This window comes from Parus major, chromosome 2, assembly GCF_001522545.3.
Source record: "Parus major isolate Abel chromosome 2, Parus_major1.1, whole genome shotgun sequence".
In the NCBI taxonomy this organism is placed as follows: Eukaryota; Metazoa; Chordata; class Aves; order Passeriformes; family Paridae; genus Parus; species Parus major.
The window spans coordinates 93,648,529-93,674,963 of NC_031769.1; the positions used below are offsets into that span (position 1 = coordinate 93,648,529).

General features: G+C 40.2%; 2 protein-coding genes and 2 long non-coding RNA genes across 5 annotated transcripts in view; 1 reads left to right on the forward strand and 3 right to left on the reverse strand.

The window, feature by feature from the left end:
* ZNF407 (zinc finger protein 407) overlaps positions 1-6,062 on the reverse strand; it is a 335,252-nt gene extending 329,190 nt beyond the window's left edge. Inside the window, exon 1 of the mRNA XM_015618174.3 lies at positions 5,780-6,062. Coding sequence (XP_015473660.3) covers positions 5,780-6,041 — 262 coding nt within the window. The 5' untranslated portion in view covers positions 6,042-6,062. The remainder of the gene's footprint in view (positions 1-5,779) is intronic.
* LOC117243928 lies at positions 2,511-5,360 on the reverse strand. Its single transcript, XR_004496040.1, has 2 exons — positions 4,771-5,360; positions 2,511-3,687 (listed from the first exon to the last, which is right to left on the reverse strand). It is a non-coding gene; the product is annotated as an uncharacterized LOC117243928 (long non-coding RNA).
* An 8,584-nt stretch (positions 6,063-14,646) lies between the features above and the next one.
* Positions 14,647-26,152, reverse strand: CNDP1 (carnosine dipeptidase 1). Of its 2 annotated transcripts, XM_033512190.1 has the most exons (11): positions 26,058-26,152; positions 25,120-25,263; positions 23,694-23,856; positions 22,506-22,594; positions 20,349-20,549; positions 18,845-18,929; positions 18,159-18,319; positions 16,631-16,795; positions 16,307-16,448; positions 15,745-15,892; positions 14,647-14,887 (listed from the first exon to the last, which is right to left on the reverse strand). In XM_033512190.1, the coding sequence occupies exons 1-11, from the start codon at positions 26,133-26,135 to the stop codon at positions 14,782-14,784; spliced, it is 1,482 nt and encodes a 493-aa protein (XP_033368081.1). In that variant the 5' UTR covers positions 26,136-26,152; the 3' UTR covers positions 14,647-14,781. The 2 variants fall into 2 exon arrangements, with proteins under 2 accessions (XP_033368081.1, XP_033368082.1); XM_033512191.1 differs by lacking the exon at positions 25,120-25,263.
* Positions 18,257-26,064, forward strand: LOC107200308. Its single transcript, XR_001519579.3, has 3 exons — positions 18,257-20,385; positions 22,857-22,931; positions 25,662-26,064. It is a non-coding gene; the product is annotated as an uncharacterized LOC107200308 (long non-coding RNA).
* Positions 26,153-26,435: the final 283 nt, after the last annotated feature.

Here is a 26,435-nt window from a genome sequence, read left to right on the forward strand (position 1 = left end):
ATCTTTGAACTTACATGTTGTGCTAGCACTGGCACCAATCCAAAAAAAAAAAATCTCTGACTTGTAACAGCCAGGCTTTGCCCAGTAAAGGATACACATGCTGAACTAGTTATCTTTGGTCATCATTGTACTTAATTCTAGAGATGCCAAAGCAAACAAACAAGCTGCAGTTTATCAATGCTTTTAGATTTTCTATCTATCAACTCTGATTTTTCAGAAAGGTATATCCTATTAACAATTTATATGACACAACACAAGAACTCCTCTTTACAGATGAAGGTAAACTTCGGTTTGCAAAACGTGGGGAGCATGGAACGAAACAGCCTTTCTTTCACTGGCATTGAAAATGGAAAGTGAAGAAGGCAGAAGTAACCGATCAAACAAAAAAAAAAACCAAAACACAAGGATCACTGATGTCCTCACTGCGTATTCAATGTCTCAAATCCAATGTCAACACATCCCTGTAGAAAGCATGTTACACACCAAGGAACCAAGAATGTGCAACATTTTGCCTTCACTGAGTGTATGGCCCTTGCTATCCTTTTCTCAAGGACTTGGAACAATCCAAATTATACATTCAATGTCACTTAAACATTCAGTGGAAGACAAGCATGCAACAGGAATTTCTTTCTCTATGTTAAAAGACCATATGGCACTGCAAAATGCAAAGGTACTGTATTCCTATCCCATGGGTCTTGTGCAGAAAGATGTGCATAGATGCTGGCTATCTCAGGAACATCGAGATATGCTCCTCAGAAGCCTTTCACTTACTAGCTGCACCCCATGCACCAGGAAACCTGACATTTGTCAGTCACACAGGATTTCCTGTACAGCTACAGAACAGCCCTGGACTGAAAAGCAGTCAGAATCATGCAAACAGGCATTTTTCTTTTAGAACACTATTAGTGCCTATTTCAAAAAATGCACTTAGGTCATCTCTTTGTAAGGATTTGTGTGAATTCGGTAATACGTGCTGTAAATTTTCTTTCCATACTGAGGAAAAAAAGATAGCTAGGTTTCTTTCTGATATAAAGACAGAGATTGCTGACATAAGTTTGGGACACAACTTTCTTTCATCTTCACATGCTGAAGAACTGAGATTAAGTAAAATATGAAAATTTCCACATACATTTAACATAAACACCTACAATGGACTACAGACTGTTCTGTAACTACTGACTCTTCTCTGGCAGATGGCAGAAACAGGACTAATGGCATTTGCAACTGCAGAGCAGGAAAGCATGTATGATTCCCCAGTTTTGAACATACGCCTCCTTTCTGCAAAGTAAATAGTCACTTTTGGAATTTCTGTAGGTGAGAAATTGGAAATTACAGGAACATAGTGCTACTTCACTAGTTTTATACACACATGCTAATAAATGATCTCAGTTTATGTGTTAACACAGGCCATAATGACCAAAAAATAAAAAAAAAAAATCCAGTTCAGAAGTAGGTATAAGCATATTTAAACTTTCATACATGTTTGTGTAACCATGTAAGAATGTCCACTGCAAAAACAAACAGACCAGAGATAAAACCACTCTAATGTTACTGGATATTGCATGAACTTTGACACCATTGGCCAGGTAAGATTTAAGTACTTTGCAATGTCAGGTGCATAGCAACCCTACTCCTAATTCATTCTCTCCAAGACATCCATGCCTGTTAGTACTAAACATTATACTTGCCTAAGAGAAGTCAGCCTCTTCTCCCAGGCAACCAGTGACAGGATAAGAGGACACAACTCTCAAGGTACACCAGGGGAGTTTAGGCTTCACATGAGTAAGTTTCTTCACAGAAAAGGTGATTAGGCATTGGAATGGACTGCCCAGGGAGATGATGGAGTCACTGCCCCTGGAGGTGTTTAATGAAAGACTTGACTCAGCCTTAGTGCCATGGTCTAATTGACATGGTGGTGTTGGGTCAGAGATTGGACTTGATTGATCTCAAAGGTCTTTTGAGAAAGAACCTAGTTGATTCTGTGATCACTGGTGAGGAACAGGGCACATTTCCCTCATGCCTTTGCCTCCACCAAAAACTGCTGTAATTGCTTCTGCTCCTTCCACTCCTGTTGCATGAGAGGAGTAGTGCCTGCATGTCTTGGCTGCTGCTGGCCAGGCACTGTGTGATGCAGCTGCACCTCAGGCAGCAGTGGCTGTGCTACCCCAAGGTGGCAAGGCCTTAGCCAGACCTTTCTGGGGTAGAAGAATAATCACAAATTCTCTGCTGGGCAGCTGCTGACAATCTGCCAAAGTGAAAGCACCATTTCCATTGGACACCTCATGCAACACAAAGCACAGGAGACCACTCCACTGCATGTCTGGTTTTGTGAACAGCAGAAGGAAACACAGCCACTACATCTGTTCAAGCACATCATCCTGTTTTTCTCCCCAAGCTTTCAAAAAAGTTATACTCCAAACTTCAATCTAAAAGGTCAACTTTTTAGTACCTTTAACAGGCACCTTAATACCAAGGCATTAATTTCAATGAATGACTGGACCAGGTGTATCTGAAACCAATGTTTTTATTTGACTGATGGGGTCATCCATCCAATGCAGCCCTTCTGTTTTCCTGAGAAAGAGAATATTTAAATTCTAAACCACGTTAGGAATTCAAACACAGGAGCCACAGAACAATTCCAGTTCAACCATATTTCATGTGCCAGACTGTCTGTAAATTCCATCTTATGCACAAAACCCCAACACTGTACACATTCAAAAAATTTAAAAAAAAAATAACTAGGCAAAGCAAAGCCACTTCATTCTAATGTTGTGCACACTAACAAGAAAATGCTGTTCTTCACTACAAAAGCTTGGGTTTAATGGAATATGGTGACTGACATCTCCTTCACACATATTCTATCTCCAAGTAATGTTTTTCTGTAAAGAGAGACAAGACAGCCTAAGTTTTAAGAACATTTCTAACAAAGAAAACTCTCATGCAAATAAATTAGAAATCTTTGATGCTGTAACTATATAATAGTTCCTACAGAAGAATCATAGTAAAAGATTTAACTCAGGTCGTTTGAATTATATTTCCCAAAATGCTAATAAAACTGACATGTTTGAACATACTGAAAAAGTCACAGTCCATCATTGTCCTGTCACATCAGTGCATTTGACTTTTTTTCTAAAATGTATGGATTATACAATTACTGCCAGGCTCCATATTTTATATAAAAGCTACAATCTGATTATATGTCCATGCTGAAATAATTTATGAAATAAGGATGGAATGACTGCAATGTTACTTCCATGATGAATGTAACTTGCTGTGAATAGTGTAGAAGATTGCAAGAGACCCAACTGAAGCCTGTAATTGTCTTCATCTTTCATGAAGAGGTGTGACCTGGAAAAAAAATAGATCCCAGCATCCAAAGCTCCAGTCTCATGCAAACACCTTGATTACTCATGTTCTGATACAGGAATGGAAAATTTATAGTCTTCACATGCCACACCTTTGGGGTATTAAGGTGAGAATCACAGAGAATTACATCCAGTGTTTAAATTGTATGCTAGTCTGTTATGGTTTTTCACCACCAGAAAATCCACCATTGCCACTCTTACCCTTGCACTTTTGGATTTCCATTATTTACTACTCCCTAGGTGTCACCATCATGATTAGTATCATATGGACGAGCACAAGCACATGAGAAAGCCAAGGTCTTGCAAGTCTGCATCAGTACAACTGCACAAAGAAGCAAAGAGGGCACAATAAAGTCTAAGATCACTACTAGGTATAGCACTCAGATCACAAATGTTTTTTCCTTCCTCCAACTAAAACTACATTTAATATTAACTTTGTGGTTCACAGGCCACACTAGTTATTTGAAGGAACGACAGCAAACCCTCCATAACAACTCCAACTATACAAGACAGAACACAGACTCACAAAAAGGCTTGTATTGGAAGGGACCTTAAAGATCACCTACTTCCAACAGCTTCCACAAGAGGTGGTTGCTCAGAGCCAAACCCAACCCGGCCTTGGAACAGCTGCAGGGATGGAGCATCCACAACCTCGCTAGGTTGCCACTCTGTGCCAGTGCCTTACCATCCTCACACTAAACAATTTCTTCTATATAAAGGACATACAAATGATAACCTACCCCTCAAAGGCCACCTAAAGCAGTAGTTTTGGTTTGATGATCTTTCCTACTGAAGACACACAGACCTTCAGGAGTGTACTACCACTTATTTGTTTAAGGCAACTTGCTTTCCCTGCATAATCTGACAGGTTCGCCAAGAATCTACACTGATTCCCTAGATCAGGCAAAACCATGTTGAAAATCACAAGACTGTGGGGGCACAGGAGGTGTTCATGATTCAAGAGGCTGAACTCCAAAGAAGGACAGTAAATAAGGAAGGGAAGGGTCTGAAGCACAAGTCCTATGAGGAATGGCTGGGAGTTGGGAGTGGGATTGAGCCTGAAGGAGGCTCAAGGTAGACCTTAACATTCTCCACAACCACCTGAAAGCAGGGTGAGACCAGGAGTGGTTCAGCATCTTCTCCCAGGCAACCAATGACAGGATGAGGGGACAAAAACTTTAAGCTGCACCAAGTGAAGTTTAGGCTAGACATCAGGAAAATTTTTTTCACTGAAAATGTGTCTTGACTTTGGAATGGACTACCCAGGTAAGTTATGGAGTCACTGTCCCTGGAGGCGTCTAATTAAAGACTGGATGTGCCATACAGAGCTATCTGTTGGTGAAATGGTGTTCAGTATATCAGAGGTTTTTTCCAACCTAATTCTGTCATTCTGTGACCGCTCTACCTAGTGACTGAAGCAGAATAAAGGGAAAGCAGCTAAAACCCGTCCTTTATCCTTTGTAACAGCCGCGTACAGAGCTCCTGCAGTCACGGGTGTCGTCCCTCACCGACAGCCACTGCACTTCTCAAATATCATACCCGCTTATTCTACAGCAACCTTCGGAAAAAGAGAGTGAAGTAAGAAATAGGGTGTTCGGGCGGCTGAAACCACTCAGGACAGCGCAGAACCCCATAAGCCGACATTCCCGAGCGCCCCCCCCGGACCGACCCGACCCCGCCCCGCCGCGCCTGCGCAGCCGCCGCCGCCGCGCAAGCTGTCCCCGCTCGGCGGTTCGGGGGCGCTGCCCGGGGCCATCCCCGCGGGCCGGCGGCTCCGTGGGGCCGGCACCCACTGCCGGGTCCCGCTGCCTCCTCAGGCCACCGCCCTGCCCGGCCGGGCGCCGCGCCTGCGCACCGGCCCTAGGGAGCTGGGCGGAGAGCGGGGGGGACACAGGGAACGGGGGAGGAGCCGGGAGCACGCGCCAGCCGGAACCGCGCAAGGCGGTGGCAGCTCGCGTGGGTCCCCACCCCGTCCGGTTCTTCTTCCCTCCGTCTCTCCCCACCGCGTCCCCGCTGTCCTCGCCCGTACCCTCTCCCTCGCCTCTCCCCGCCGCCGCCCGCCTGCGGCACAGCGGAAAGGAAGACCCCCACGGCCCCGGGGCTGGCTGCGGCAGCCAATGAGCGCAAGGGGCGCTCTTCCCGCCCTCGGCACCGCGGCCAATCGGCGAGTATCTTGGGACAAAGCAGGCACGGGATTGGCTCGGCCCGTGCGCCACAACCCCCCCCCCCCCCCCCCCAAAAAAAAAAAAAAAAAACCAAAAAAAAAACGACGGCAGCGCAGAGGCCCAAAAAGCCCGAGGGGAGACGGCGACGCGGCACACCGTGAATCCCCCTCGCGAGGGCCGAGGCAGCGGCTCGCCTCGCGCCGCTGTGCGACGAGACGGGGCGGCCGCACCGCGGCGGGCAACGCTTACCGCGCGGGGGGAGCCGAGCGCCTCCGCTTGTGCTGAGCCGTGTCACCAGTGGCGCGCCGTAGCTCCGCCGCGCTGCGTCACGCCCGGCACGGGGGGGCGGGGCCCAAGCGCGTTCACGTGATGCTACGGCGCCGGCGGGGCGGGTGCCGGTGCGGAGGTGCCGCTCGTGCTGCCGCGGGCGCGAGTGGCCGCGCGCCCAACGGCCGCCGCCGCGCGCGCACCATCTGGCGCCATCTTGCCTTTTCCTGCCCTGCCTTGACATCGCCCCTGCTCTCGACTGCTGCCTCCCCTCCACACATCCCGGGACGGGATGGCCCCAAAAGGAAGACGGAGACTCGAGGGTTTTCCAGGGTTGCGTGTGCCGGTGAGGCCGCAGCTTCGTGCGCTTGGCGGACGAGAGCAGGCGGCGCTGGCAGGAGCCAGCGGGTGCGGGCTTGTGGCTTCTGCCCCTCTGGCGGCCCCCGCGCTTGGTTGCGCCAGTGTAACCTGGGGCCGCACGTGCGTAAAGCTGCTTCGCATTCTCAGCCTGCATCGCACTGCAGCGAGATTTGTAGCTGGTCCTGGGGAAGCCTGTTCTGGAGGAGGGGGAAACGAGTCCTTGGTGCAGAACCTGCAGCTATTCACTAGGGGTGTCAGTCGAAGGGTGTCGACGTCCCAAGCTGTATTAAATAACCTTCACGGAGTGCAGTACAAGAGAGGAACAGTTGAAAAAGGCAAAAGGGAGGCAATTTGTAAAGAATTCCGTATTTTATAAACTCAAGATGATGAAACACTCCGTCTGCCTTAAACATGACTAAGTATAATATCAAAGCAAAGAAGCAAAGTGTAAAGAGTCTTCAGAAGCCTGCAGTGAAATGTAGTTGCTTTTTCTCTGTTGTTTATGATTTTTAAAATGCACTTTTCCCATTTATCTCCTGATAACACAACGTTTTTTAGTAGCCAGTATCTTAGTTAAATGGCATTTAGCATTCTTCAAGGCCATGGCACAGAGACAAGGAGAGAACACCTCTTTGGGAATAGGTTTGCAGTTCATTGACTTTCCAGTCACACAGTGTGCACAAGCTTACCCACTTGAAGTGGCAACTTACAGTGCTATTCAGCCAGTTTGTCACTGGCTAATCTGTTAAATTTATGTCACAGAAATGCCAGTTCTCTTGAGGGTTGCAAAGACACCAAGAATGGGTTGAAAACAAAGTAGTTGGTGAGGCCTGAGGCCTTCATTGAAACAAAGTGGAGCATCCCAGACTTTACCAGGTCTTTACTGGGTCTCAAGTAACACCAAGTGAGTCTGCCTAGTCCATCAGTTATTTCATTATTTGCTTACTGAGAGGAAACATACTGGAGAAGGAGACGCGATTGTGCGGCTGTCTTAGAAGTTGAAGTATTGATAACAGAATTAAGAGAGGCAGCATATTTTAGGAATAGCCTGAAGAGGGAGCCATTGGTATGGGACAAGTAGCAGCTAAGGCAGAACACTATTAATTTAAAAAAAATCATACCTTTACCAGAAATAATTAATTTTATTTTGTAATTATAAGCTGTATTTATTAAATGTTTAAAGTCATCCCTACATTTAATGTTCTGGCTGAAGTATATAAAGAATTCTAAAGTTGTCCTGAAAAGTGGTTCTGTGTTCTGAAATAGTTATGCTAATAAAAATATATTAGAATGCAAGCTGAATATGTCAATGAGTAATTAACAAGGATTTAATTAGCTAAAAGATTAATTTATCAATGGATTGTAATCATAGACTATATTTATTTTTTTTAACAGAATATGACACTAGGAATGATTCTGCAGTTGCTGTATTTCTACCACACCAAAATTCTGATTTCACTAGAAATATTACTTATTCCAAGAGTACTACCAGGTCTTTACTTAGCTGTGTAACATGCAGCACAGAAGCATGGGGCCCACAGGGGCTATCTGTCTGCACATGCACAGAAAGGTATCTTCACAGAGGCACTTGAAGAGTCACATGTGGTCTTTCATCAGATCCTGAACAGCCTAAGTTTCTCTAAAGTCAAGTTACAGTCCAGATGAGGAGTGGTAAGAGAACTGTATAACATCTATGAGATGTAAATGTCTAGAACAGTAGTCATATAGCTGTCTGCTCAGTGTCACAGTAGCCAACACCTCAAAAATAAATAGTAATAAATGGTCAGAGAAAGCAATTGTATATAAGCACCAAAGGCTAAACTGTTTTACATACACAATACAAAACATGCAGACAGGAGACCTCACTTACGTCTCTGTGCATGCAGCTTTCTAGATACAAACATCAATATCTATATACCAATAAATCAGATGTGGGTTTTTTTCATGCTGACAAATAACTGACATTACTTGAAGCACAAAGGCAAAAATTTTACCCATGGACATTATCTTTAAGTCTTCAGGCTGTTCCCTCCAGAAAATCCCATGTTAAGATATATCAGCACCTATAGAGTGCTGCAGGTGAAGATCATTTTTCCTGGGCCCATAGACTTTGGTGTGGTGTGACTTAGCAAAGGCACCACTGACTGCCATTGCTAGCTCTTTCACAGGAGTGCAGCTAGCACAGTGTCTATTACAGTTTTGTTTGCTTGTTAGTTTGTTTAAAATGGATCTTTCATTCCGTTGTTTTTCAATAAAAAGTGGACTATATAAATTTTGGTGTCCAGAAGCCCCCCCAGAAAGGTAGCTTTAGAAAGGATGTACTTCCAGGATCTTACTATCCTTCCACTGTGATGAAATGAAACTCTATCTTTTGAAATTCTCACTGGAATGTCAGGGTTGCTGCCTAATTGAGGATGTTAACCCTGTCTATGGAATTTGATGCCTTGTCAGGAAGACAATACAGCACAAGAGACAAGTAAAACAGTGCTAATTCTTGCATTTCTAATTGTAAAAAAAGTGATGCAAACTTACATGAAATTTCTATGAGGGCTGGCTCTGCCACCACTTGTTTCTTTACACCAGAATATGTGTCAGGAGCGTATCATGTTGAATATTTTCAGGTTTCAATTCTATGCTCCCCTTCAATTCCACAAATAAATTATATTTGAATTATTCTTACAGATATAAAAAGAAAAAAAAAAAAGAAAGAAAAAAGAAAGAAAAGAAAGAAAAAATTGTAACTGCATTGGAAAGAAAAAAAATTATACCTGGATTGGAAAGACGAGGAACAATTGGCTGACATGTCATGCCATTTTACAGTGAGAGATCATCAAAATGATCTTAAGACAGGTAGCAAAATCAGCATTATCCACACATACTTCCACAACATCTGGTTTCATTTAACTACAGATATGTTTAAGTCTGTCTGGCAGCCGACTCTGCCAAACCTCCAAGGATTTAGTTTTCTTGTACTGGGGTTTTTTAATAAAAATTCATTTAATTTTAATAATAATTCATTGCAGTAAAATGAGATTCATTTATTACCCTGTATTGTCTGTTATGTGTGAAGATGTCCAGCTTGCCAGAATTTACAGCTCTGAGACTGTGTAATTAATCTCTTGCAAATTCACAAAGCAAGTTTCTGAAATAGACATATATCTGAAATACAAACATCAAGTCTGGTACATTATGCATCAATACATTAAGATTTAATGTGGTAGCAGATCAGAAAATAATATGCAAAAAAGTATGCTACATGAAATAGAGATTTAGTCCTTATTTTTGATCTTCACTAAGTCAACATGTTATCCACGTGGCACATGCATCCTAGTCCTGTTAGAACTACATCCACTGAAATAAGAATGTGTTTATGCTGTTAGCACTAAAGGAAGAATTTTCTGGTTACACACTGAAATTCTCAAATGCTCATCAAGTAAGGAATGTGACCATTTTTCTTTGCTGATGGGATGCACCTTACAGAGAGTGGACTTCAGAGCTTAAGCAAGGTTTGATTGGGCTTTTTTTCCCCTTCCGGGAGTAAAATTTCTTAGAAAAAAGAATCCAAATTTCACACCTGTGAAAGTGTGTTTGTACTTTGGGTTCACAAAAAAACACAGCTGTTGTTTCTGCATTGAGAAGTAAGTGAATGTGGCATATTTCACTCAAAGAATCTGAATGAAATTGCATAACAAAATATAAGCACATTTTCAGATAGTATTTGCAATTTTTCAAACTCTGTGTGAGCAGGTAAATTAACTAGGAACTGTCTCCATTGTCCTCCATCCAAACAACTCATTCCATGTGACAACCAGCTGAAAACTAGGAACTGACTCATCTTAGGAAGTACTGGAAATGTCAAAATGACTTCTAAGTGACTTCAGGAAGAAGACTCACACTGGTTCAAGTTCATAGCTGAAAAAAAATATGAAAAGAGGTTTCAAGATTGCATGTTTGTATTGTTAGCAGCTAATTTTGAAGTTCCTGGTCTACTTGTAATCTACAGGTCTACATGTAATCTAATGTAGCAGCATTGCAGAAAAACCTTTGCTACATATTTGTCAAAATTATCTGCAACTTGGCGGTATTCTTCATACACTGTTCTGAAGAATGCAAGTAAGAAGCTCACTGAAATATTTGGCAGTAGAGCAAAGTAGACAAATATTCACTCTGTTAAAAAGGAACTGTTCATATTTTTGTATTCATATATTTGTTACAAATATTTAATGACACACCTCCTAAAGTGCATGATGTGTCTGCAGCTCCAAATACAGCCATATGTGGAGTTGAACTCAGTGATCCTTATGGGTCCCTTCCAGTTCTAGATATTCTATGATACAAGGTATAAACTTGAAAATCAGTTAAGCTTCACTTTGGAACAGTAAGTATTTAACTTTACATGTTACTTGCAGATGGAATGTTCCAGCAGAAACAAGGGAACTCATGGGTCCTCACTGGCACCAGACACTGTGGCATGTGCCTCTGTGTCACAGGTAAAGGCACAGTTGCACAACCTTCCTTGTCCAAACATGGACTATGAACATCCTTAACTAGGAAGGTATTTTATAACATTTTGTGAGACAAGCCAATGCTTTATTCTTAAAGGAATAACTAGCAGGAGTCAAAGTTAAACTACTTGGGAGTAGTGTGACTGAAAAGGAAAACCATAACTATGTGAGTAAGGTTAATTTCCACTTTCACAGGCTAAGTAGACTGTGACCTGATTAGTTCCCAGTCTCAGGAGGCTGCTCATGTCTCTATGCCTTCAGCTCCTGTTGTCAGTATCTTATTCTCCATGATTTTAGCTGACACACTTTTCATCCTTCTCTTTTGAAACATCACTTAAGGATTAAAAACTGTGTTTATCTAATGTAAAAAAGCATCTTTCACACTTAGACCCAGTAATCTTAAATGGAAATTAAAATCTTCTAATTTATTCTTTCACATTAATAATCAGTAGAAAAATACGATCCCATTCTTGAGTGTTTGATTCCCTACAACACAGATGAAAAGCCTACAAGAAAAAGGAAAACTTGGGACAAGCCTTCCTCTCCCAGGTAGACAGGCAGAACTTGACCAGCTATGTATGGGCACCTGTCCTGTTAGGTGTGCTCTGGGGGCTGTGAAACACTGGCACAGGTTGCCCAGAGAGGTGGTTGGATGCACCATCCCTGGACACATTCAAGGTCAGCTTGGATAGTGCTCTGAGCAGCCTGGTCTACTTGATCCTGCTCATTGCAATGGGCTTGGACTAGATGGTTTCCATAGGTCTCTTCCAGCGCAAACAATTCGATGATTCTGTGATTTTAAAGGTGCCTTCTAACCTAAATTCTTTTATTATCATATGATCCAGGTCTTCTGGACATGCGCACAATGTTGTTTTCCCATTATTCAGTCGTTAGTAAGAAAAAACCTGAATCAGAATGGACAAGAGTATTTACTTTTTTAAATCAATGACTGGATTAGATCTTGCAAGTGTGCATGTATATACAGCTACATAAATGCATATTTAGACACACAGATTGTACATATGATTTCTGTAGTTGGTCATGATTTGAGAATATCCAGTATGCTCTGACATGGCATATGTCACATCTAGAATAAGGCTAACAAATAGAAGCAAACTTTAATCCTATTTCTAAGGCAGCTGTTAGTGCAACCAAGAAGAAACATTTCTAGAAACGTGTAACACTACAGACTTTAGAAAAATACACACGGTTTCTTTTTTTCACAAGGCTCCAAAAAGGAAAGACAGAGTGGATCATTCTTGGTCTAAGAAGGGAAGAGTATCTCTCAATACCCTATGGGTTGGAGTTGCTTTCCCAATGCTTGCTTTCTTTCATGGACAGGAGAATTTGAAATTGAAGTCTTGTGCTCTTTCTCTTCTCTGAGACTGAAGGAGACATGGAGATGGTCTGCATAATTCAGTGGCCCCACTGTTTCACGCATATAGTTTTAACTTGACATTAAGTGGCTATTTCGGAGCAGAACCTTATTTCAATGTACTGCTCTAAGATAGTCTGTGCTTATAAAATTATGTTCTTTTTTGACTCTCTTTTATTTGTCATTCCAAAGAACAACAGTAAAAATACATAATCCCATCTTCCATTTCAGCTTCTTAATGTTGTAGAACACAGAGACAACATATATTATAGTGGTAATTTAGAGCAGTCATATTCCTAAAATACAGTCTCCATCCCTCTTTCATGGAGAAATCTGCCACCTCCATCTCACCAAGTTTTCAGCTCTTCTGCCAAAGAAGGGTCATATTTTTGAGCAGAAGTTTCTTTCCATTATGTTTTCATTTCATTTGGGGATGGTTCTGTATAGGACTAAAACTATTGATCCTTGTGGGTCTCAATGATCCTTGTGGGTCTCTTCTAACTTGGCATATTCTGTGAGCCTGTGAAATTCTGTAACTCGTAAAACCACTGCAAATCCAGAGACTGCAATGTTTTATCTCAATTATACATTCTGAAATATTTCAGTAAAATTCCCGCATGTACCTCTATGGTGTGATAGCTTTTAAGTCTGGACCAGTCTGCCCTGAGTCCTGGGCAGACACTGGAGTACTCAACCCCACAACATTCATTACTATGCTGGTTCCTAAATGCTTTCAACAGGTGAAGGGAACTGGGAAATCACAGAGAATTATTCTGCAAATTGATAATACTCAACCAGATTCTGGTCTTTGAGGCTTTTGGTCCTTGTCCTGGACTACACTGCAGTTCTGCAGGCAGCAGTGCCAAGTAAGAGTCTGAGCTGAGTTCTCCTTTTCCCTTGAACACTGTCAGCAGTCAGAGCCAGAATCCTTAGTCAGCTCTTGCAGCTGAACTGTGAGCCTCACAGTCTCAGGTTGGGCTGAAAATGGGTGTTTAGTGAGAATGTATGAGTATTCCCTTCTGTTGACTCTGCATCCACAACTTTGTTCTTGCAGATTTTTGCAGGGAGGTAACAGGAGAGAAAGGAAAGGTCCCAAGTGCTTCCTGTAATTTACTTAATATAATTTTTTGTAACATTAGGGATAATGCTACTGGTTCAGTTGGTTTGGTTGTGTGTGAATTAAGTATATTAGAGTAAAAATCACATTCTGATGTTCAAACAATCTAGATTTGAATTGTAAGCTTTGTGCTGGATGCTTTGCCTAAACAGCAAACAGAGCTCTCAACTAATTTGTTTTTATTTCAAAATATATCACTTGCCTTTGACTTAATTATTAATGTAAACCAATGCTTTAAAGGTGCTGGAGTCAGAGGCACAGAGTGTGTGCCCTTATCTATGATACCTGGCTCTGACATCCAAGAAAGCATTGAATTTCACATAACACCATGGAAACAACTGTTAAATAGAAAAACTAAGAGCGAGTGTGTAAGTTAAAGAGTTTTCTTAAATCACTGGGTGAAAAAGTTAGAGTTTAAGGTTTAAGCTCTTTTAAAAAACAAAAGACAAGATGTAGGATTTAGGGTGCTGTCTCTTCTTCCTTCTTCTTGCCTCTTCATCTTCTTCTAAGGGTTTTTGGGTAGTAATAAGTGATTGGATAAAATGTGCCACAGTGTAGCACACAGGTATCGGGTCATTGGGTCACTAAGAAAAATAATTTACTTAGCATTTGTTAATTGGATAAATAGACATATAAAAGACCTTGAAGAAGTTCTTTGTTAGCCATTTTGCACCTCTCTATCTTAGTGTATGTAGCTTCTTGTACTCTGTATATATGTAATATAGATAAAAGAAGAATTAACAGCCAAGTCTAAACAAGAGGAAACTGCCTCTCATCAATCTCAGTCCAAGGGGAAAAGAACTCAGCCACCAGTGTCACATCCCAACAAAAGGTAATTAACAACCAGTTGCTAATTGGGTGGAAAAACACCCTTCTGATGACAGACTTTGGCCAGAACAGATGTTTACAAAATTTTCTTTCTATTGTATGGAAAGAATGTCAAATGAAGAAAACATTATTAAGTGATTCTTAAAACTGGTCACAACACAGCAAGAGGTGATTTGGATGAGAGGGAAGACAGAATCCTGACCTGGAAATGTTTATTTATTGTTGCAGTTCTACTTACCTCAGTGATTATATCCATAAATAGATATTATATGGCAAGTCTTCACATTGAACTCAAGAAGAACATTTCATTGCACTTCCTATTTAAAACCTTCTTTGAAGGAGAAGGAAAGAGATTAATTTGATAGTAGATCTTGCTTCAAATAATTACATAAGTATAATTTTGTATATAGTTAGGAGGAAACTACAGTGCATATTGCTCATATTCAGAAACTGGAATGTGAGCTAGGCAGCATGAAGAGTGATACTACAAAACAGAAATAAAACCATGTTGATAAAATAGATGTATAAATTCCCTTTGTCCTGAAGTTTAAAACTAAAATGTAACATGTTCCATTCAGTAAGAATGAATTATCCCTAACCCTATTTTACAGCATTAGGGGATAAGATCACTTGATGAACCATATCACAAATGCATGCCATTTAGTAGTATGCCAAGAAATAGCACAACATTTATTTTTTTTTTCCCACCAATTCACAGCCACTGAATATGTGATTTATATGTTTTATATAAGTTAGAAAGCTTAAGGAAGAGCTTTGCTGATTTTTTTTATATGATCTGTCAGTTGATAGCCTCTGTGTGGGAAGTTTCATGTAAGTTCCGATGTAGCTTTGATATCTCCAGGAAAAATGCTGCAAACAATTTGGTTCCTTCAATATAGTTGTGTCTGTGAAGAAGGAAAGAAATATAATGAAGCCTTGTCAGGCTGTCCTTTTCTTAAAATTAGGAACACAGTCCAGTGAAGTTTTCTGAGTCTTTGGAGAAATTTGCAAGGTTGGCAACCCCCAAAAATTACCCAGTGCACAGAAATGCTGGACGTCCTTCAATTTCGTACTCCTCTGGATTTACTTCAGAAAACCTTTTTCAAGTTTACATCCCCAAATTGGTATTACCTGCAGCAATAGCAGTGTTGAGGCTTTAATGAGGGGAGACCAAAAGTAATTTGAGAATTATTGTAGGAGTCTCCTCTTTCCAGAGTTCAGCATGAGTTGACTCAGAGCCTCTACAAGTGTTCAGGCAACACACTAAATAGTGGCTTACCATGATGCCTCCAACAATGAACATCAGTGACAAGTTTAAGCTGTTTTTTTTACAATAATGATAGTTATGGTCCCTGGACTATAAATAAATCTTTATAGCCATTTATACTGAAAACCACCAAAATCCTTACATAACCATGAGTGTCTGTGACTGGCACAGTTAAAAATAGATGCTGTGACGTTAGAGTGTCCATCCGCACCATTGTCTTTCAGACCAGTGGCAAATTTCATTGCTAGTGAAGTGAAAATTGCCAATGTGGTGAATTTAAAGACTGAGTAGTCTCATGAAAAAGTGTATAATGGTATGTGTTAGACTGGGAATTTTGCTTTCTGCTTAGCACAGCAGCTAGTGTGCTGGACAGAGTAGATTTGGGCTGTGCAATGCACAGCAAAGCTTCCCATCTGGGGATGCTCATTCATGGGTACCAAGGGACTTCAGTTCTCCCCCCTTCTCTAATAGCTGAAACAGACAAATGAAAGAAACCTGCTTATTTTCTCATTCTGGGAATGTTCCCCATCATCAGCTGCTCCAATGGGAAGCATCATCACACTTTTCTGTGTTACAGTCTGAAACATTCTGGCAACAGGAATCGTTGAGCCATCACGAATGAAATCTGGATCTTCTCCAAAAACTGAAATACATGGGGAAAATGAATTAATAAATAGGTGTAATTCAGGTGCTATTTTCTCCTATCATGTAATTAAGCAAAAAGATGATGCTAAGACCTGCCGAGTAGAAATGGCTTTGAGTGTGTAGCAAATTGATTTCATAAATCAGCTCTGCTCTATAAACCTCTTGTTTTTTATCAATACAAAAATAAGTAAATGAGGCCTTTTGGCTACTCCTATGAAACATATCAAAATTCAGTAAGGTATGGAAGATATTGATGAGTTGTTCTATCAAAATTAATGAGATTTATAAGGGTAAGAGGCTGCAGCACTGAATTGGGAAATCTGTTTTGCCCTACTGTTGAGCACAATGCCTCTGCACACTTGCAAACACACTAGGAATCAGAAAAAGAAAAAAAAAAAAAAAAGGAACATACCTGTTTTTATTGCCCGTCTTGCTGCTTTATATAGCAGATCATTAACATCTGCAAGCCAGGGCTTTGCACCCAAAGGCATGGACACTTTCAGTTTGTTTGGACTGTTCCTCTTGGAAAAGACACCCTCCAAGTGTTTCACCACCTGTAGGGAAAATACTTTTCAAAAAAGCTTTCATCTTGCAACTCAAGCTTATACCCACATTCCTACTTCTCTTGGAAACAGATAAGTGCTGAAAACATTCAGTTTACAAGTCTGGATTTGTGAGGTCCTAAGAAGGGACTTAGTTTACACAGTAGTGGGCAAAAAAAAGATTTGTCTCTTACCTGTTTTTTCACAACTGAAAGGTCCATGTGGGGGACCTGACGGATTGAGAATTTGCCAATTACTTTTGCTGGAATGACTGTTTTAATGCCTTGTTCATGGAAAGCTCCTTCAATCCCGTGAATAGAGAGAGAGGGGTAACGCCACAGGTGTAGAAGTATTTCTTCCTTTAAAAAAAAGTTTTAAAATGTGAGGGATGACACCGAAGCCAGCCATAATTGATATAAACAAGATGTTTCCATCCAAAAATTTCTATCTGGAGACCCCTGTATTTTTAAGATATTTGATTTTTAATTTCAACTCACGCACATGTATTTTCATTTTTAAAAAATACTACTACTTTCAGTCATAGAAAGATTTAAATGGGAACAGTTTTTCATTAAAAATAAGAAAAATAGAACATTGTTTGAAAAATCTTGGAAGTAAATTTTCCTAGTGCAAAGCAGTACCAGAACAGCTTCTGATCTAATTGCCTGTTTATCCTAGAACTTATCACTGGAGAAACCATGCAGCCAAATCCATCCCAGATTATACCAGTGAAGAAATTCTACTAATGAATACTAAATAACACAATAGGAAAGATTATAATTATCAGTAACCAGGTTTTGCTGGAGAAGATGCAGAGGGGAAGCAAAATACTATGATTATTATTCTAAGGAAAATAGGAGAAATACATAAATTATAAACTGGTCTTCGTGCAGAACCTCTGGGTGCTGCTGCTTTCCTTCGGTTTTATGAGACTAGACATATCTACACATAAAATTAACATCAGTTCATCCTCATATAGATAAAGTAGCAAAACTCAGATAGTGTAGGTGCATTATACTTTTGTATTACTGATTCTTACTTAGATTCTAGTCTAGCTTCAGGTAATTTGAAAGCTTTTTCAGGGAAATAAAAGCATCCATGTTAGCAGAACCTACACCAGAATAGCTGTGTTAGTGATAAAAAATTAATCAACTCCTCTCTCCCAGCTTCTACTCCCGTGCAGAGAGATCTTTCCAAGCCAGCCCTTACCTGCTATTTTTTTATTTAGAATATAATTTTTAATTTCTGGTAAGAAGAGGCTTGTAGCTTTGGATGCTTTTTATGGCAGGCTTGGCAGACATCAAAATCTGTGTTAATTAAAAGCCACCTTACATATCTGCCTAAAGCTTCCTCCCATTTTTTCAAAGCTGAGTACAACTTCTTTCCTACTATGTAACCTAAATGTAGGCATTTTAATGCATGTTTTATTTGGCTGATTAGGCTTAGGGGGTAAGAAGGGGTAGGCAAGGAAGGGAGATTTATACTGTTAGTTTTGCATTATTTCTTTTAATTGATTATTGATATTTCAGATCACTTTCCCCAGATGCAGTGCCCTATATTTTCAGCAGACTCATTTTATTTACCTTTTACTTCTCAGTGCTCCTTTATTTTATTTTGAGCCTGCCATTGACTGACAACATCTTTCAGTTAGGCTTTATACATAAATGCTACAAATAGGTGATATAAATTCTTTCTGATGAGTATTCATACAGATTCTGTTACCTTGGTGCCATAAAGGAATTTTTTCACACCACAGTTTTTTCTATGTTCCTCTAGATCAAATTCAATCGATTCATATAATTTCCTTTCTTCCTCCGTCAGGGCAGCAACACTGTTATAGATTCCAGGGATCTGAATATGACCTGTGGAATCCACGAGGCTGTCTACAAAATAAGATGTAGATATCAGCATAAGTGGAGCCTATTTCTTCCCCTTGGCAATCATAACACCTTCTCCCTTCTGCCTAGCTCTTTACCAAATTAGTAAGCCTAACAGCTGTTTGCATCTGCCAAGTTGCGACACCTAACTTGATATATTTGCATATTTATTAAGAAAACCATTGAGCTGCTGTTTGTGTGTAGTGTGTGATGTGTCAGCCCAGCTGACATGAAAACATCATCCTCCTAGGATACAAATCAGTATTAAAAAGTCGTGTTTCACTATGTGTGTATGTATTAAAATTGCCTGTAATCCTTAGATGTGTGTGACTGACATCAGCTTAACATGTCTGAAGTCCTGGCTTTACTGGGGACATTCCCTTCCTCAGCTGCTACCACCAGAGTTGTGTTGAGGTTTGCAAGCCTGGAGTCTTTCTACAATGAGACTTGCCTTACAACAATTAAACGTGGCCCTGCCCTTCATTAGGCTGCTCCTGGGCAGCGCTCCCCAGCAATGATGTGTGCTCTTACCCAGCAGAGCTATCAGGTCCAGCAGCGGCTCGTGAATGATGCCTCCAAAAGTTCCAGAGTGAAGGTCCTTGCTGCCACATTCAACCTGCACCAAAAGCACTGGTTACATGTAAATACTCGCTACCTTATTCTTCTGTGAGTGTTTGTTTGCCACAGTGCCTGGTGGTTCCAGTTTTTTTAAACAAGATCACAAATGAACATTATATGTTGGGGTTTTTTTTCTAATTATTAAATGGAAAACATCATGTCAGGAACAATCTGCTTTGGCAGAGAAGATGGAGCTCTGTTGTCAACCACCAGAGAGAGAAATTCAGCTGTGTGTAGCACTCACACATCTGAGAGCAAGGGTGCTCCTCCACTCCCCTCTTTTGCTTCAGTAAGATTAAAGACATCATACATTAAACATTTGCATATTATTAACTGTTTGTAACATTAAAGAATAAATTCTTCGAGTTGTCTACCCTTTTTATTTAATGCAAAATCTTCTTTTAAAAAGGCGAAAATTAATCTTGTTTGATATTAAGAATATATGTCCAACCTTAATTCAAGATTGCAACAAATAAAAATTTATAGGTCTCTTGAATAACAAGGCTTTAGAATTAGAGGCATTTGAGGTATTAAATGGCTTCTCTTGCCAGACACATTTTCATACTTGGGTTTATCATAAAATATTTTCCTGCAAAGAACTTGTTTATTCTTCTCAAAACCTCATTACAGCTAACTGTCTACTAGCAGGGAGAGATCATTTTTGATGTTTTAATAGCATCATTTTTCTTAACCAAGACTTAGAAGAATTGAATCAAGGCTGCCAAGGCTTTTTCAGTTAAAAAAAAATCATTCTTTTTCAGATGTAAAGGTTAATGCAGATTTTTCTTTAGTTCTCAAGTTTTTTAATCTTCTCTCTGAATTCCTTTTATGCTTCATCAGAAAGCATTTCCAGATGAGAAATTTCTCATCTTTATTTCACAGTAGCTCACATTGCCTGCTAAATATAGCACATTGGCTACAGTGAACTTTTATTTGCTTCTGCCGATGGTTACAAAAATTTTGTGTGTCTTTTAAACCCAGAGATCCAGCTAAACTGAGTCCCTTTAGGCTGATTCATTGTACTAAGCAGTATCTGCTGCAAAAGGGCAGAGTAGCAGAAGAGATGTTTTTGGAGAGAGTTGGAGAGGCAGGTGTAGGGATGGTGGTGCACAAGAACAGATATATGATGTGCAGAGGGGAGGATGAGAAGAGGCTGGAAGAGTGGCAGGAGAGTAATGGGATAAGAAAGGGATCAAGGGACGAAATGAGTGAAGAAAAGTTAATGGAAGTGAATCATGAACTAATTGAACTGAAATGAGGAAGGAAACCTGCAGAAGCCAAAAGGGATGCAGAAGACAGCTCTGTACTCGTGAATATTAAGCTTTCTGCTTCAGTCTTTCTCTGCATGCAGATGTAAGTACAGCTACATCATTGCTGTCTGTCAGAGGCTCAGTTCAAGTGAACCTGTGTCCTTCACCTCCACAAAGAAGCAGGCGTTTCCCCGACAGCCATAGGTAAGGGCAGGCTTTTTGTTGCTGAGCCACAGGTTGTCTGAAATTACAATATAATCAACATCAGAGAAGAACCTCTGGTTTTCTTCCTCAAGTAGCTTCTCTAGCCCCAAGGATCCTGCTTCTTCCATGCCTTCAATTACAAACTTGAAGTTCACTGGCATAACCTACATAAAAATTTGAAAAGTCTGAGTAAGAAACAAGCATTTTAAATTTTCTTTTTTTAAAAAAAAGGCTTTAAAATTAGGAGCAGATTGTTTTGCTGTACAAATTGTGTTAGGATAAGAAAGATGTAGGATGAGTATGTAGGATATATAGCTTGCTTTATTAGAAAAGCCAGTGATAAACACATATAGGTTCCCAGAAAAACTTGTTCTTTTCCTCATGTTTTTATCTACTTTTCATTTTTAAAGGAGAAAAGGTGATGTCTTTTTTTCTTTTTGTTTTCAGAAAACTTGCTGGAATATTTCATTAAATGGGCTTTCTCTCAGTGCTATTCAATATTCTAATTGCTCTGGAAATTCTAACTGTGTAATAGCAATTGCATTTCCACAGAAAATTCCTGCCTCTTATATTTCCACTGTTACTGCCCACGTGGGAGTCACTGGCTGTGGTTTTCCCAACATTGTCTATCACCAGACTTACATGGTGAAAAAAATGTTGTCAGTGACTCTACTATAATTGTCTTTTTAGCACTCATAAATTTGCAAGCCTGTTGGTTGATAAGGACACATTTCCAAGAGTAATTTGGAGAACTTTTATTATAGAATAGTGGGAGTTGAAAATGCTGACATATCCCATAGGGAACATAAATTTCAACTTAGTTTCCTATTACAATTCATTTTCTCATTAGAGGTTTTAAGATGTTTTCTCTTTTGATTCAATACTCAGATTAAAGGCAAGAACAAATGTATAAAATTAAATGAACCTGCATCAGGGATGGGTTCACTGATGGAGCATCAGCTGGCCACAGAAATTTTAGAAACAAACTGTTAATCAATATTGTTTGATGGTCTGTGCTGTTTTCTAGAGAGTGGCTTCAAATGACTAAAAGTCTTTTTTGCTTGCTTGTTAAAATGTCATGATAGTTATAAGTGATTTTAAAAACTAGGAAAATGTCAGATCACAATCATATCCACTTACAACAACTATTCTTTAGGCAAATGTGTAGTGCTTAAGAGAGACCAAGGTCAATTCAGTACTATAGAAGGAAGAAAAACATCTTTTCCAGAAGGCTGTAAGGGGACTTGAAAAAACTCAAGACTTAATGCTCAGTTTGTGCCATAATGTCACACAAGAGACAGAAATTTGTTTCTCAGCACATTAACAGAATATGTCATGCAAATTCACCATAAAGAATGATAGTTAACCCAGTTACAAGCCTAAAATATATTTTGGTTTACCTTTATTTTGGGGGTAAAATTACTCCAAAATTATTACATTATTTGAAGATGACTATGCTGGTCATTGCAGTAATTTAGGCAAATGTCTGACCTCAGAAATTCATCAGACTCTGAGTGATTGCATTTGTACTTGGTGAACATGCTCATTCAAAGTATTTGCTTTGATAAATCTAATCTCTTGGTGACATAACAGCCCATTCTGGATGAACATTTTTAGATGCTTATTCTTTTCATGCAGACACATAAATTGAAGGTATCTTGTAGGCAGACCAGGCAACACCAAAGATTAGCAGAATGTATCACCAGAGATGAGATTTCATGAGTATTCTGTAATGTCTGTTATTTTACCATTTTAAAAGGTCTCAAGAAAACAGGGTATCAGAGTTCTGTAATGTATGTAATACATATTGAATGCTTCCCCATGGGTTTTCCTCTGCAGGGCAATAGCAGCGAGACTGTATTTACATTGTAGACTATTCAAAACAGAAATGCTGAAAGATAAATTCTTACTGGAGTGGGACCAGTGCCGAAGTGTCCTTACTCTGATGCCTTTGCATCAGAAGTAGCTAATATTTCAAATTGTATGTAGTCTGTTGGGACAGAGAGGTCTCCTCTTACTCAGGAATGTAAATACATCCCTCCAGAGATATAAATAATAACAAATAATAGTAAAGAATAAAAATTAGCAATAATAATAGAAAAGTCCTCATTGATACCTACAAATTTCAAGGCTCTAAATGTTTCCACTGCATTTATCCAAGCTAGGACAGGTCCCTTATTGTCTGTTGCTCCACGCCCATAGAGGTTTCCTTAAAAAGAAAAGAGTACAGTTTTTAAGCAATCTTTGAATTTTCCCTCATCACTTCAATGTAATTGGCAAATTCCAGTTGCCACAGAAGCTTAAGTCATGGAGAGAAGTGTCAAAAGTGTCAGGATTTCACTGACTCATTTTAAATCAGGTGTTCAATTGCTCCCTAATGGACTGGTACACTTTTTTCTCCCCTTTCCTTCCTTTTATATGCATCATGTTGTGGTTTTTGTTGAATTTTTAAGTTTCAATTTTTTTCTCAGGAACTGTTTGTTCATACCAGATATTCCTGAAGGGTTTGCACAATACACAGCCTCTGGACACATCATTCAGACCAGGTAACAAGCACCAAAATCCCTACAGATATATGCCATGAAATGCAGAAACACTAAGCTACAAGTCTAAGTATGTAACTCTTTTTCCAGCTGTACATCATGTACAGTTGTGACTGTACATGAAGCTGAAATCTGCCCCTGTGTATAAACTTCTGTAGTAGTCCCCACTGAATATACCCTGGAAAAAGGCAGAAGAATCACACCAGTATGGCTGTTGAGAATTTATCCCAGATAATGAGAAAGGGCAGCTCAGTGGTTATAGCCTGGGAATCAGGATTTCTGAGGCCTTATTCATCTGCTGACCCTTTATCCATTGTTTTTGTTCCTTCAGTCAGCTAGCTATGCTGGAAGGATAAGTCCATGTAGGGGTACTGTACTCACTTTCTTCCAAGCAAATGCTCCTTAGCTCCAGCATGGCAGGTGGAAGTACAAAAGCGGCATGAAGCGAGAGCAGGAGGTGCAAGGGAGGATAATGGTTGATGCAAAAATCCTGTAAGAACTTCTAAGCAGAAGTGGATTCTCTATTGAATACTTTATAAAGCATCTTTAACCTCACATTGATTTCCACACCAAATATTAGGCAGTCACTGGTGGGACTCACTAGTCACAGAACAATCATCAAAGCTGAAAGCTGCTGGACACATCCCAAAGATTTCCACGGGAGAAGTCCTCATGCTTTGGTTAAATATACAGGAACTCATCTCCCAATCAGAACCTTGGTCATGTATTCAAATAATGATTCAAAACTTATGAAAAGATGCACACCATCTATTTCAGTCAGTGTGTAGGGGTCAGTGTTCCATCCATCTTCCTTCTTGGCAGGCTGCACATCCACATGACCATAGAAACACACAGTGGGGTTTTGTGGATCCTTCCCCAGCTCCCCAAGAATCACAGAAGGCAGTGGGAGGACTTGGCCATCAGGCAGCTGTGAAGAAAGGTTAAGAAAAGGCATCTAAGGAAACCAAACCTAAAACTTACAAATGTACAAAAAATCTGGAATTCTTAGTATTGAAAATACTTCTACACTCAATTGATTTTGATTTGATTAAGTGCATAAATCTGACTACATCCAGTTTTAAGCTGTTTAGAGAAACTAAGACTTTTCTCCTCAACTGTTTATTTCCTGCTGGATTTTGTAGAGTTCTTCTAACATTTTATTGTCATAAATGCCCTCCTTACCAAGATCTCATGTCTCAGCACTGGAGACAACAGAGGTAACCTTGTGCTATGAAGCCTATTGTGACACTGAATAGTCAAAAGCCACACAAATCAGTTTGAGGTTTGATTTCACCACAGACAGAGAGGGCAGGAGGCCTGTAAGCTCAAATAGAGAAACCAAAAAAAATGCTGCTGGCAGGAGGCAGTAGCTATGTCACACTGTCTTAAAAACAGGTTAAGGCTAATCCTCTAACGTGGCTCTGTGCAGAACAGAGCTCCACACAGCTGAATTGCATTCTCTGCAACTATCAAATGACATAACCTGAAATACTAGTGTTGCTATACTGCCAGATCCTTGTGCTAAGCATCAGAATCCTCACCAAAAGCCTCAGAGAAAAGGAAAGAGAATCACTATAATTGAACCTTTGAATTCCTATTAGAGTAGAAATGTAACAGCCCAGGGCAGAAAAGAGCCCATGGCTACAGTAAAGTAAGTAAATTAGAGACTAAATTCTCTCAGAGATTAATTCTTCCCTGTTGCTTTCCAACAATGAAAGAAAATAGCCTGGATCATTTGTCAGAAGCTCTGAAAACTAGTGATGATGCTCTAGGTAGCTAACCTTTTCTGTCTGACAACATTTTCCTTGTTAAAAAAAACTCCCTCATCAAGAAAGTTCAGTGACAAATGATGAAATAGTTCTCATGGTTCATTACAGACAAAAATTTTAAAATGAGCCCCAGTAAAAAACTCAGTCCTTTACTTTTGCAAACTGCTTCCTTCCAGTTAAAAGCGTCAAACTCCCTTCTTTGCAGAGAACATCAATTTGCATTTGGATTGCTTGTGTGGTTCCCAGTATTCTCTCAGTTCCCAGACCTGATTTCAGCAGGTATCATGCAGGACTATTGATTAATTTGTATCTAGCTTTCAAAAAATAACTCTATGTCATAACATACATGTACATAACACTGAATGCAATAGGTAGACCCATGTGTAGATATGATGTTTTAAGTCCAAGAATCAGATAAGCACCTGATGTGACCCCAAGTTCACTAAATTAACAGTGGCTCCCAGTGCTGCAAGTCTGTCTGCTGCCAGTGCCATCATTCGCATTACTTCTTTTCTCAGATGTGGCTGAACAGAATCACTTTCCACAGCCACCCATTCCTTCAGATCCTGCGCAGGAAGAAATGTGCAATTAGGTGATCCAGAACATTGTTGTCCTTGGCCCTTGTATCAGAAATCTCACACTGGAAGATGATTTTCTTTCTCTGTCATCACAGCATTATCATATCTAAAGTTTCAGGATTGAGAAGAATCACTTAGATGTCTCCCCAGGGTTGAGATTCCTGACTTTCTAAACAGGGAGGGTGCTCACACTTAGGCATTCACATTGTCAACCCTGGATCTCAACTCCAGTGAGAGGAGGTAGACTAGATGCTGACTAGTTTGCATTAAAGAAATTGCATTATGTACAGCTTACCTTGGTGATCCTCGTGTGGATTCAGAAGTGCTCATAGATTCAAAGTGTAACTGATACTGACTGGACTGATTATGTTTCTGTATTTTCACAGTGGGCTGATGGAAATGAAAGCACAAACCAGTGTGGGACCAAGACTCCTCTCCTTGTAAAGAGCAAAGCTAAAAAACTCAGTTCTGAAGCAAAGACAGAGAGTGAGCATCCTATCTGACTTGCATGTCCATGCAGGTGCATTTTGACTTAGTGGAGCCTCTCTCTGAACACTCTCAAAGGATACTGTGGAAGTCTATGCAAAACCCTCCTTCACCCCAGGGGTCCCCAGCAGTTTGTCCCCTTGCAGCCTTGCTGTGTGAAGTGCATATTGCACTCCTGATGCCAGACCTGGAACCCTGCACATTACCTTTGTGACAGGCACTCCTCCAGCCAGAGGAGCCCAGGCCTCTAGGGCACCAGCTCTGTGTTCATCATTTCACTGCAATATAGTTCCTACCTTGATAAAATCACTTTGATGTGCATCAATATACTGGAAGATCTCCATTTCCAGCAATGAAGATGATGAGGAGGACATTACTGCCTTCGAGAGCAGCACAGGGCTGAAATGGATGCTACCTGGAAGTTAAGGATAAAATTCAACATTACAGACATCCTGCAGTATACATTTCTTTTCAGCACTAGAAAGCAGAGACACAAAGTGCTGAGCTTATTTAAGTCTTATTTAATCTCCTCAAGAGAGGAGAAAAACTTCATATTGATTCATAGTCATATATAGACATAAAAACTTGAAAAATTGAATCATAGTCAAGTTGCTGAAAGAAAAAATGGAAAAAATGACCAAAGAGTGAACATCTTTAGTTTCAGCTTTGTAAAT

Coding starts and splice junctions, on each gene's coding strand:
- CNDP1 (XM_033512190.1), bottom strand. CDS start 26,135: ATGTCCTCCTCATCATCTTCATTGCTGGAAATGGAGATCTTCCAGTAT. Junction 22,595..23,693: donor CACACTGACTGAAATAGATG/GTGTGCATCTTT, acceptor TTTCTTTTTAAG/GAAACCTCTATGGGCGTGGA. Junction 15,893..16,306: donor AAGACGGGCAATAAAAACAG/GTATGTTCCTTT, acceptor CATGTATTTCAG/TTTTTGGAGAAGATCCAGAT.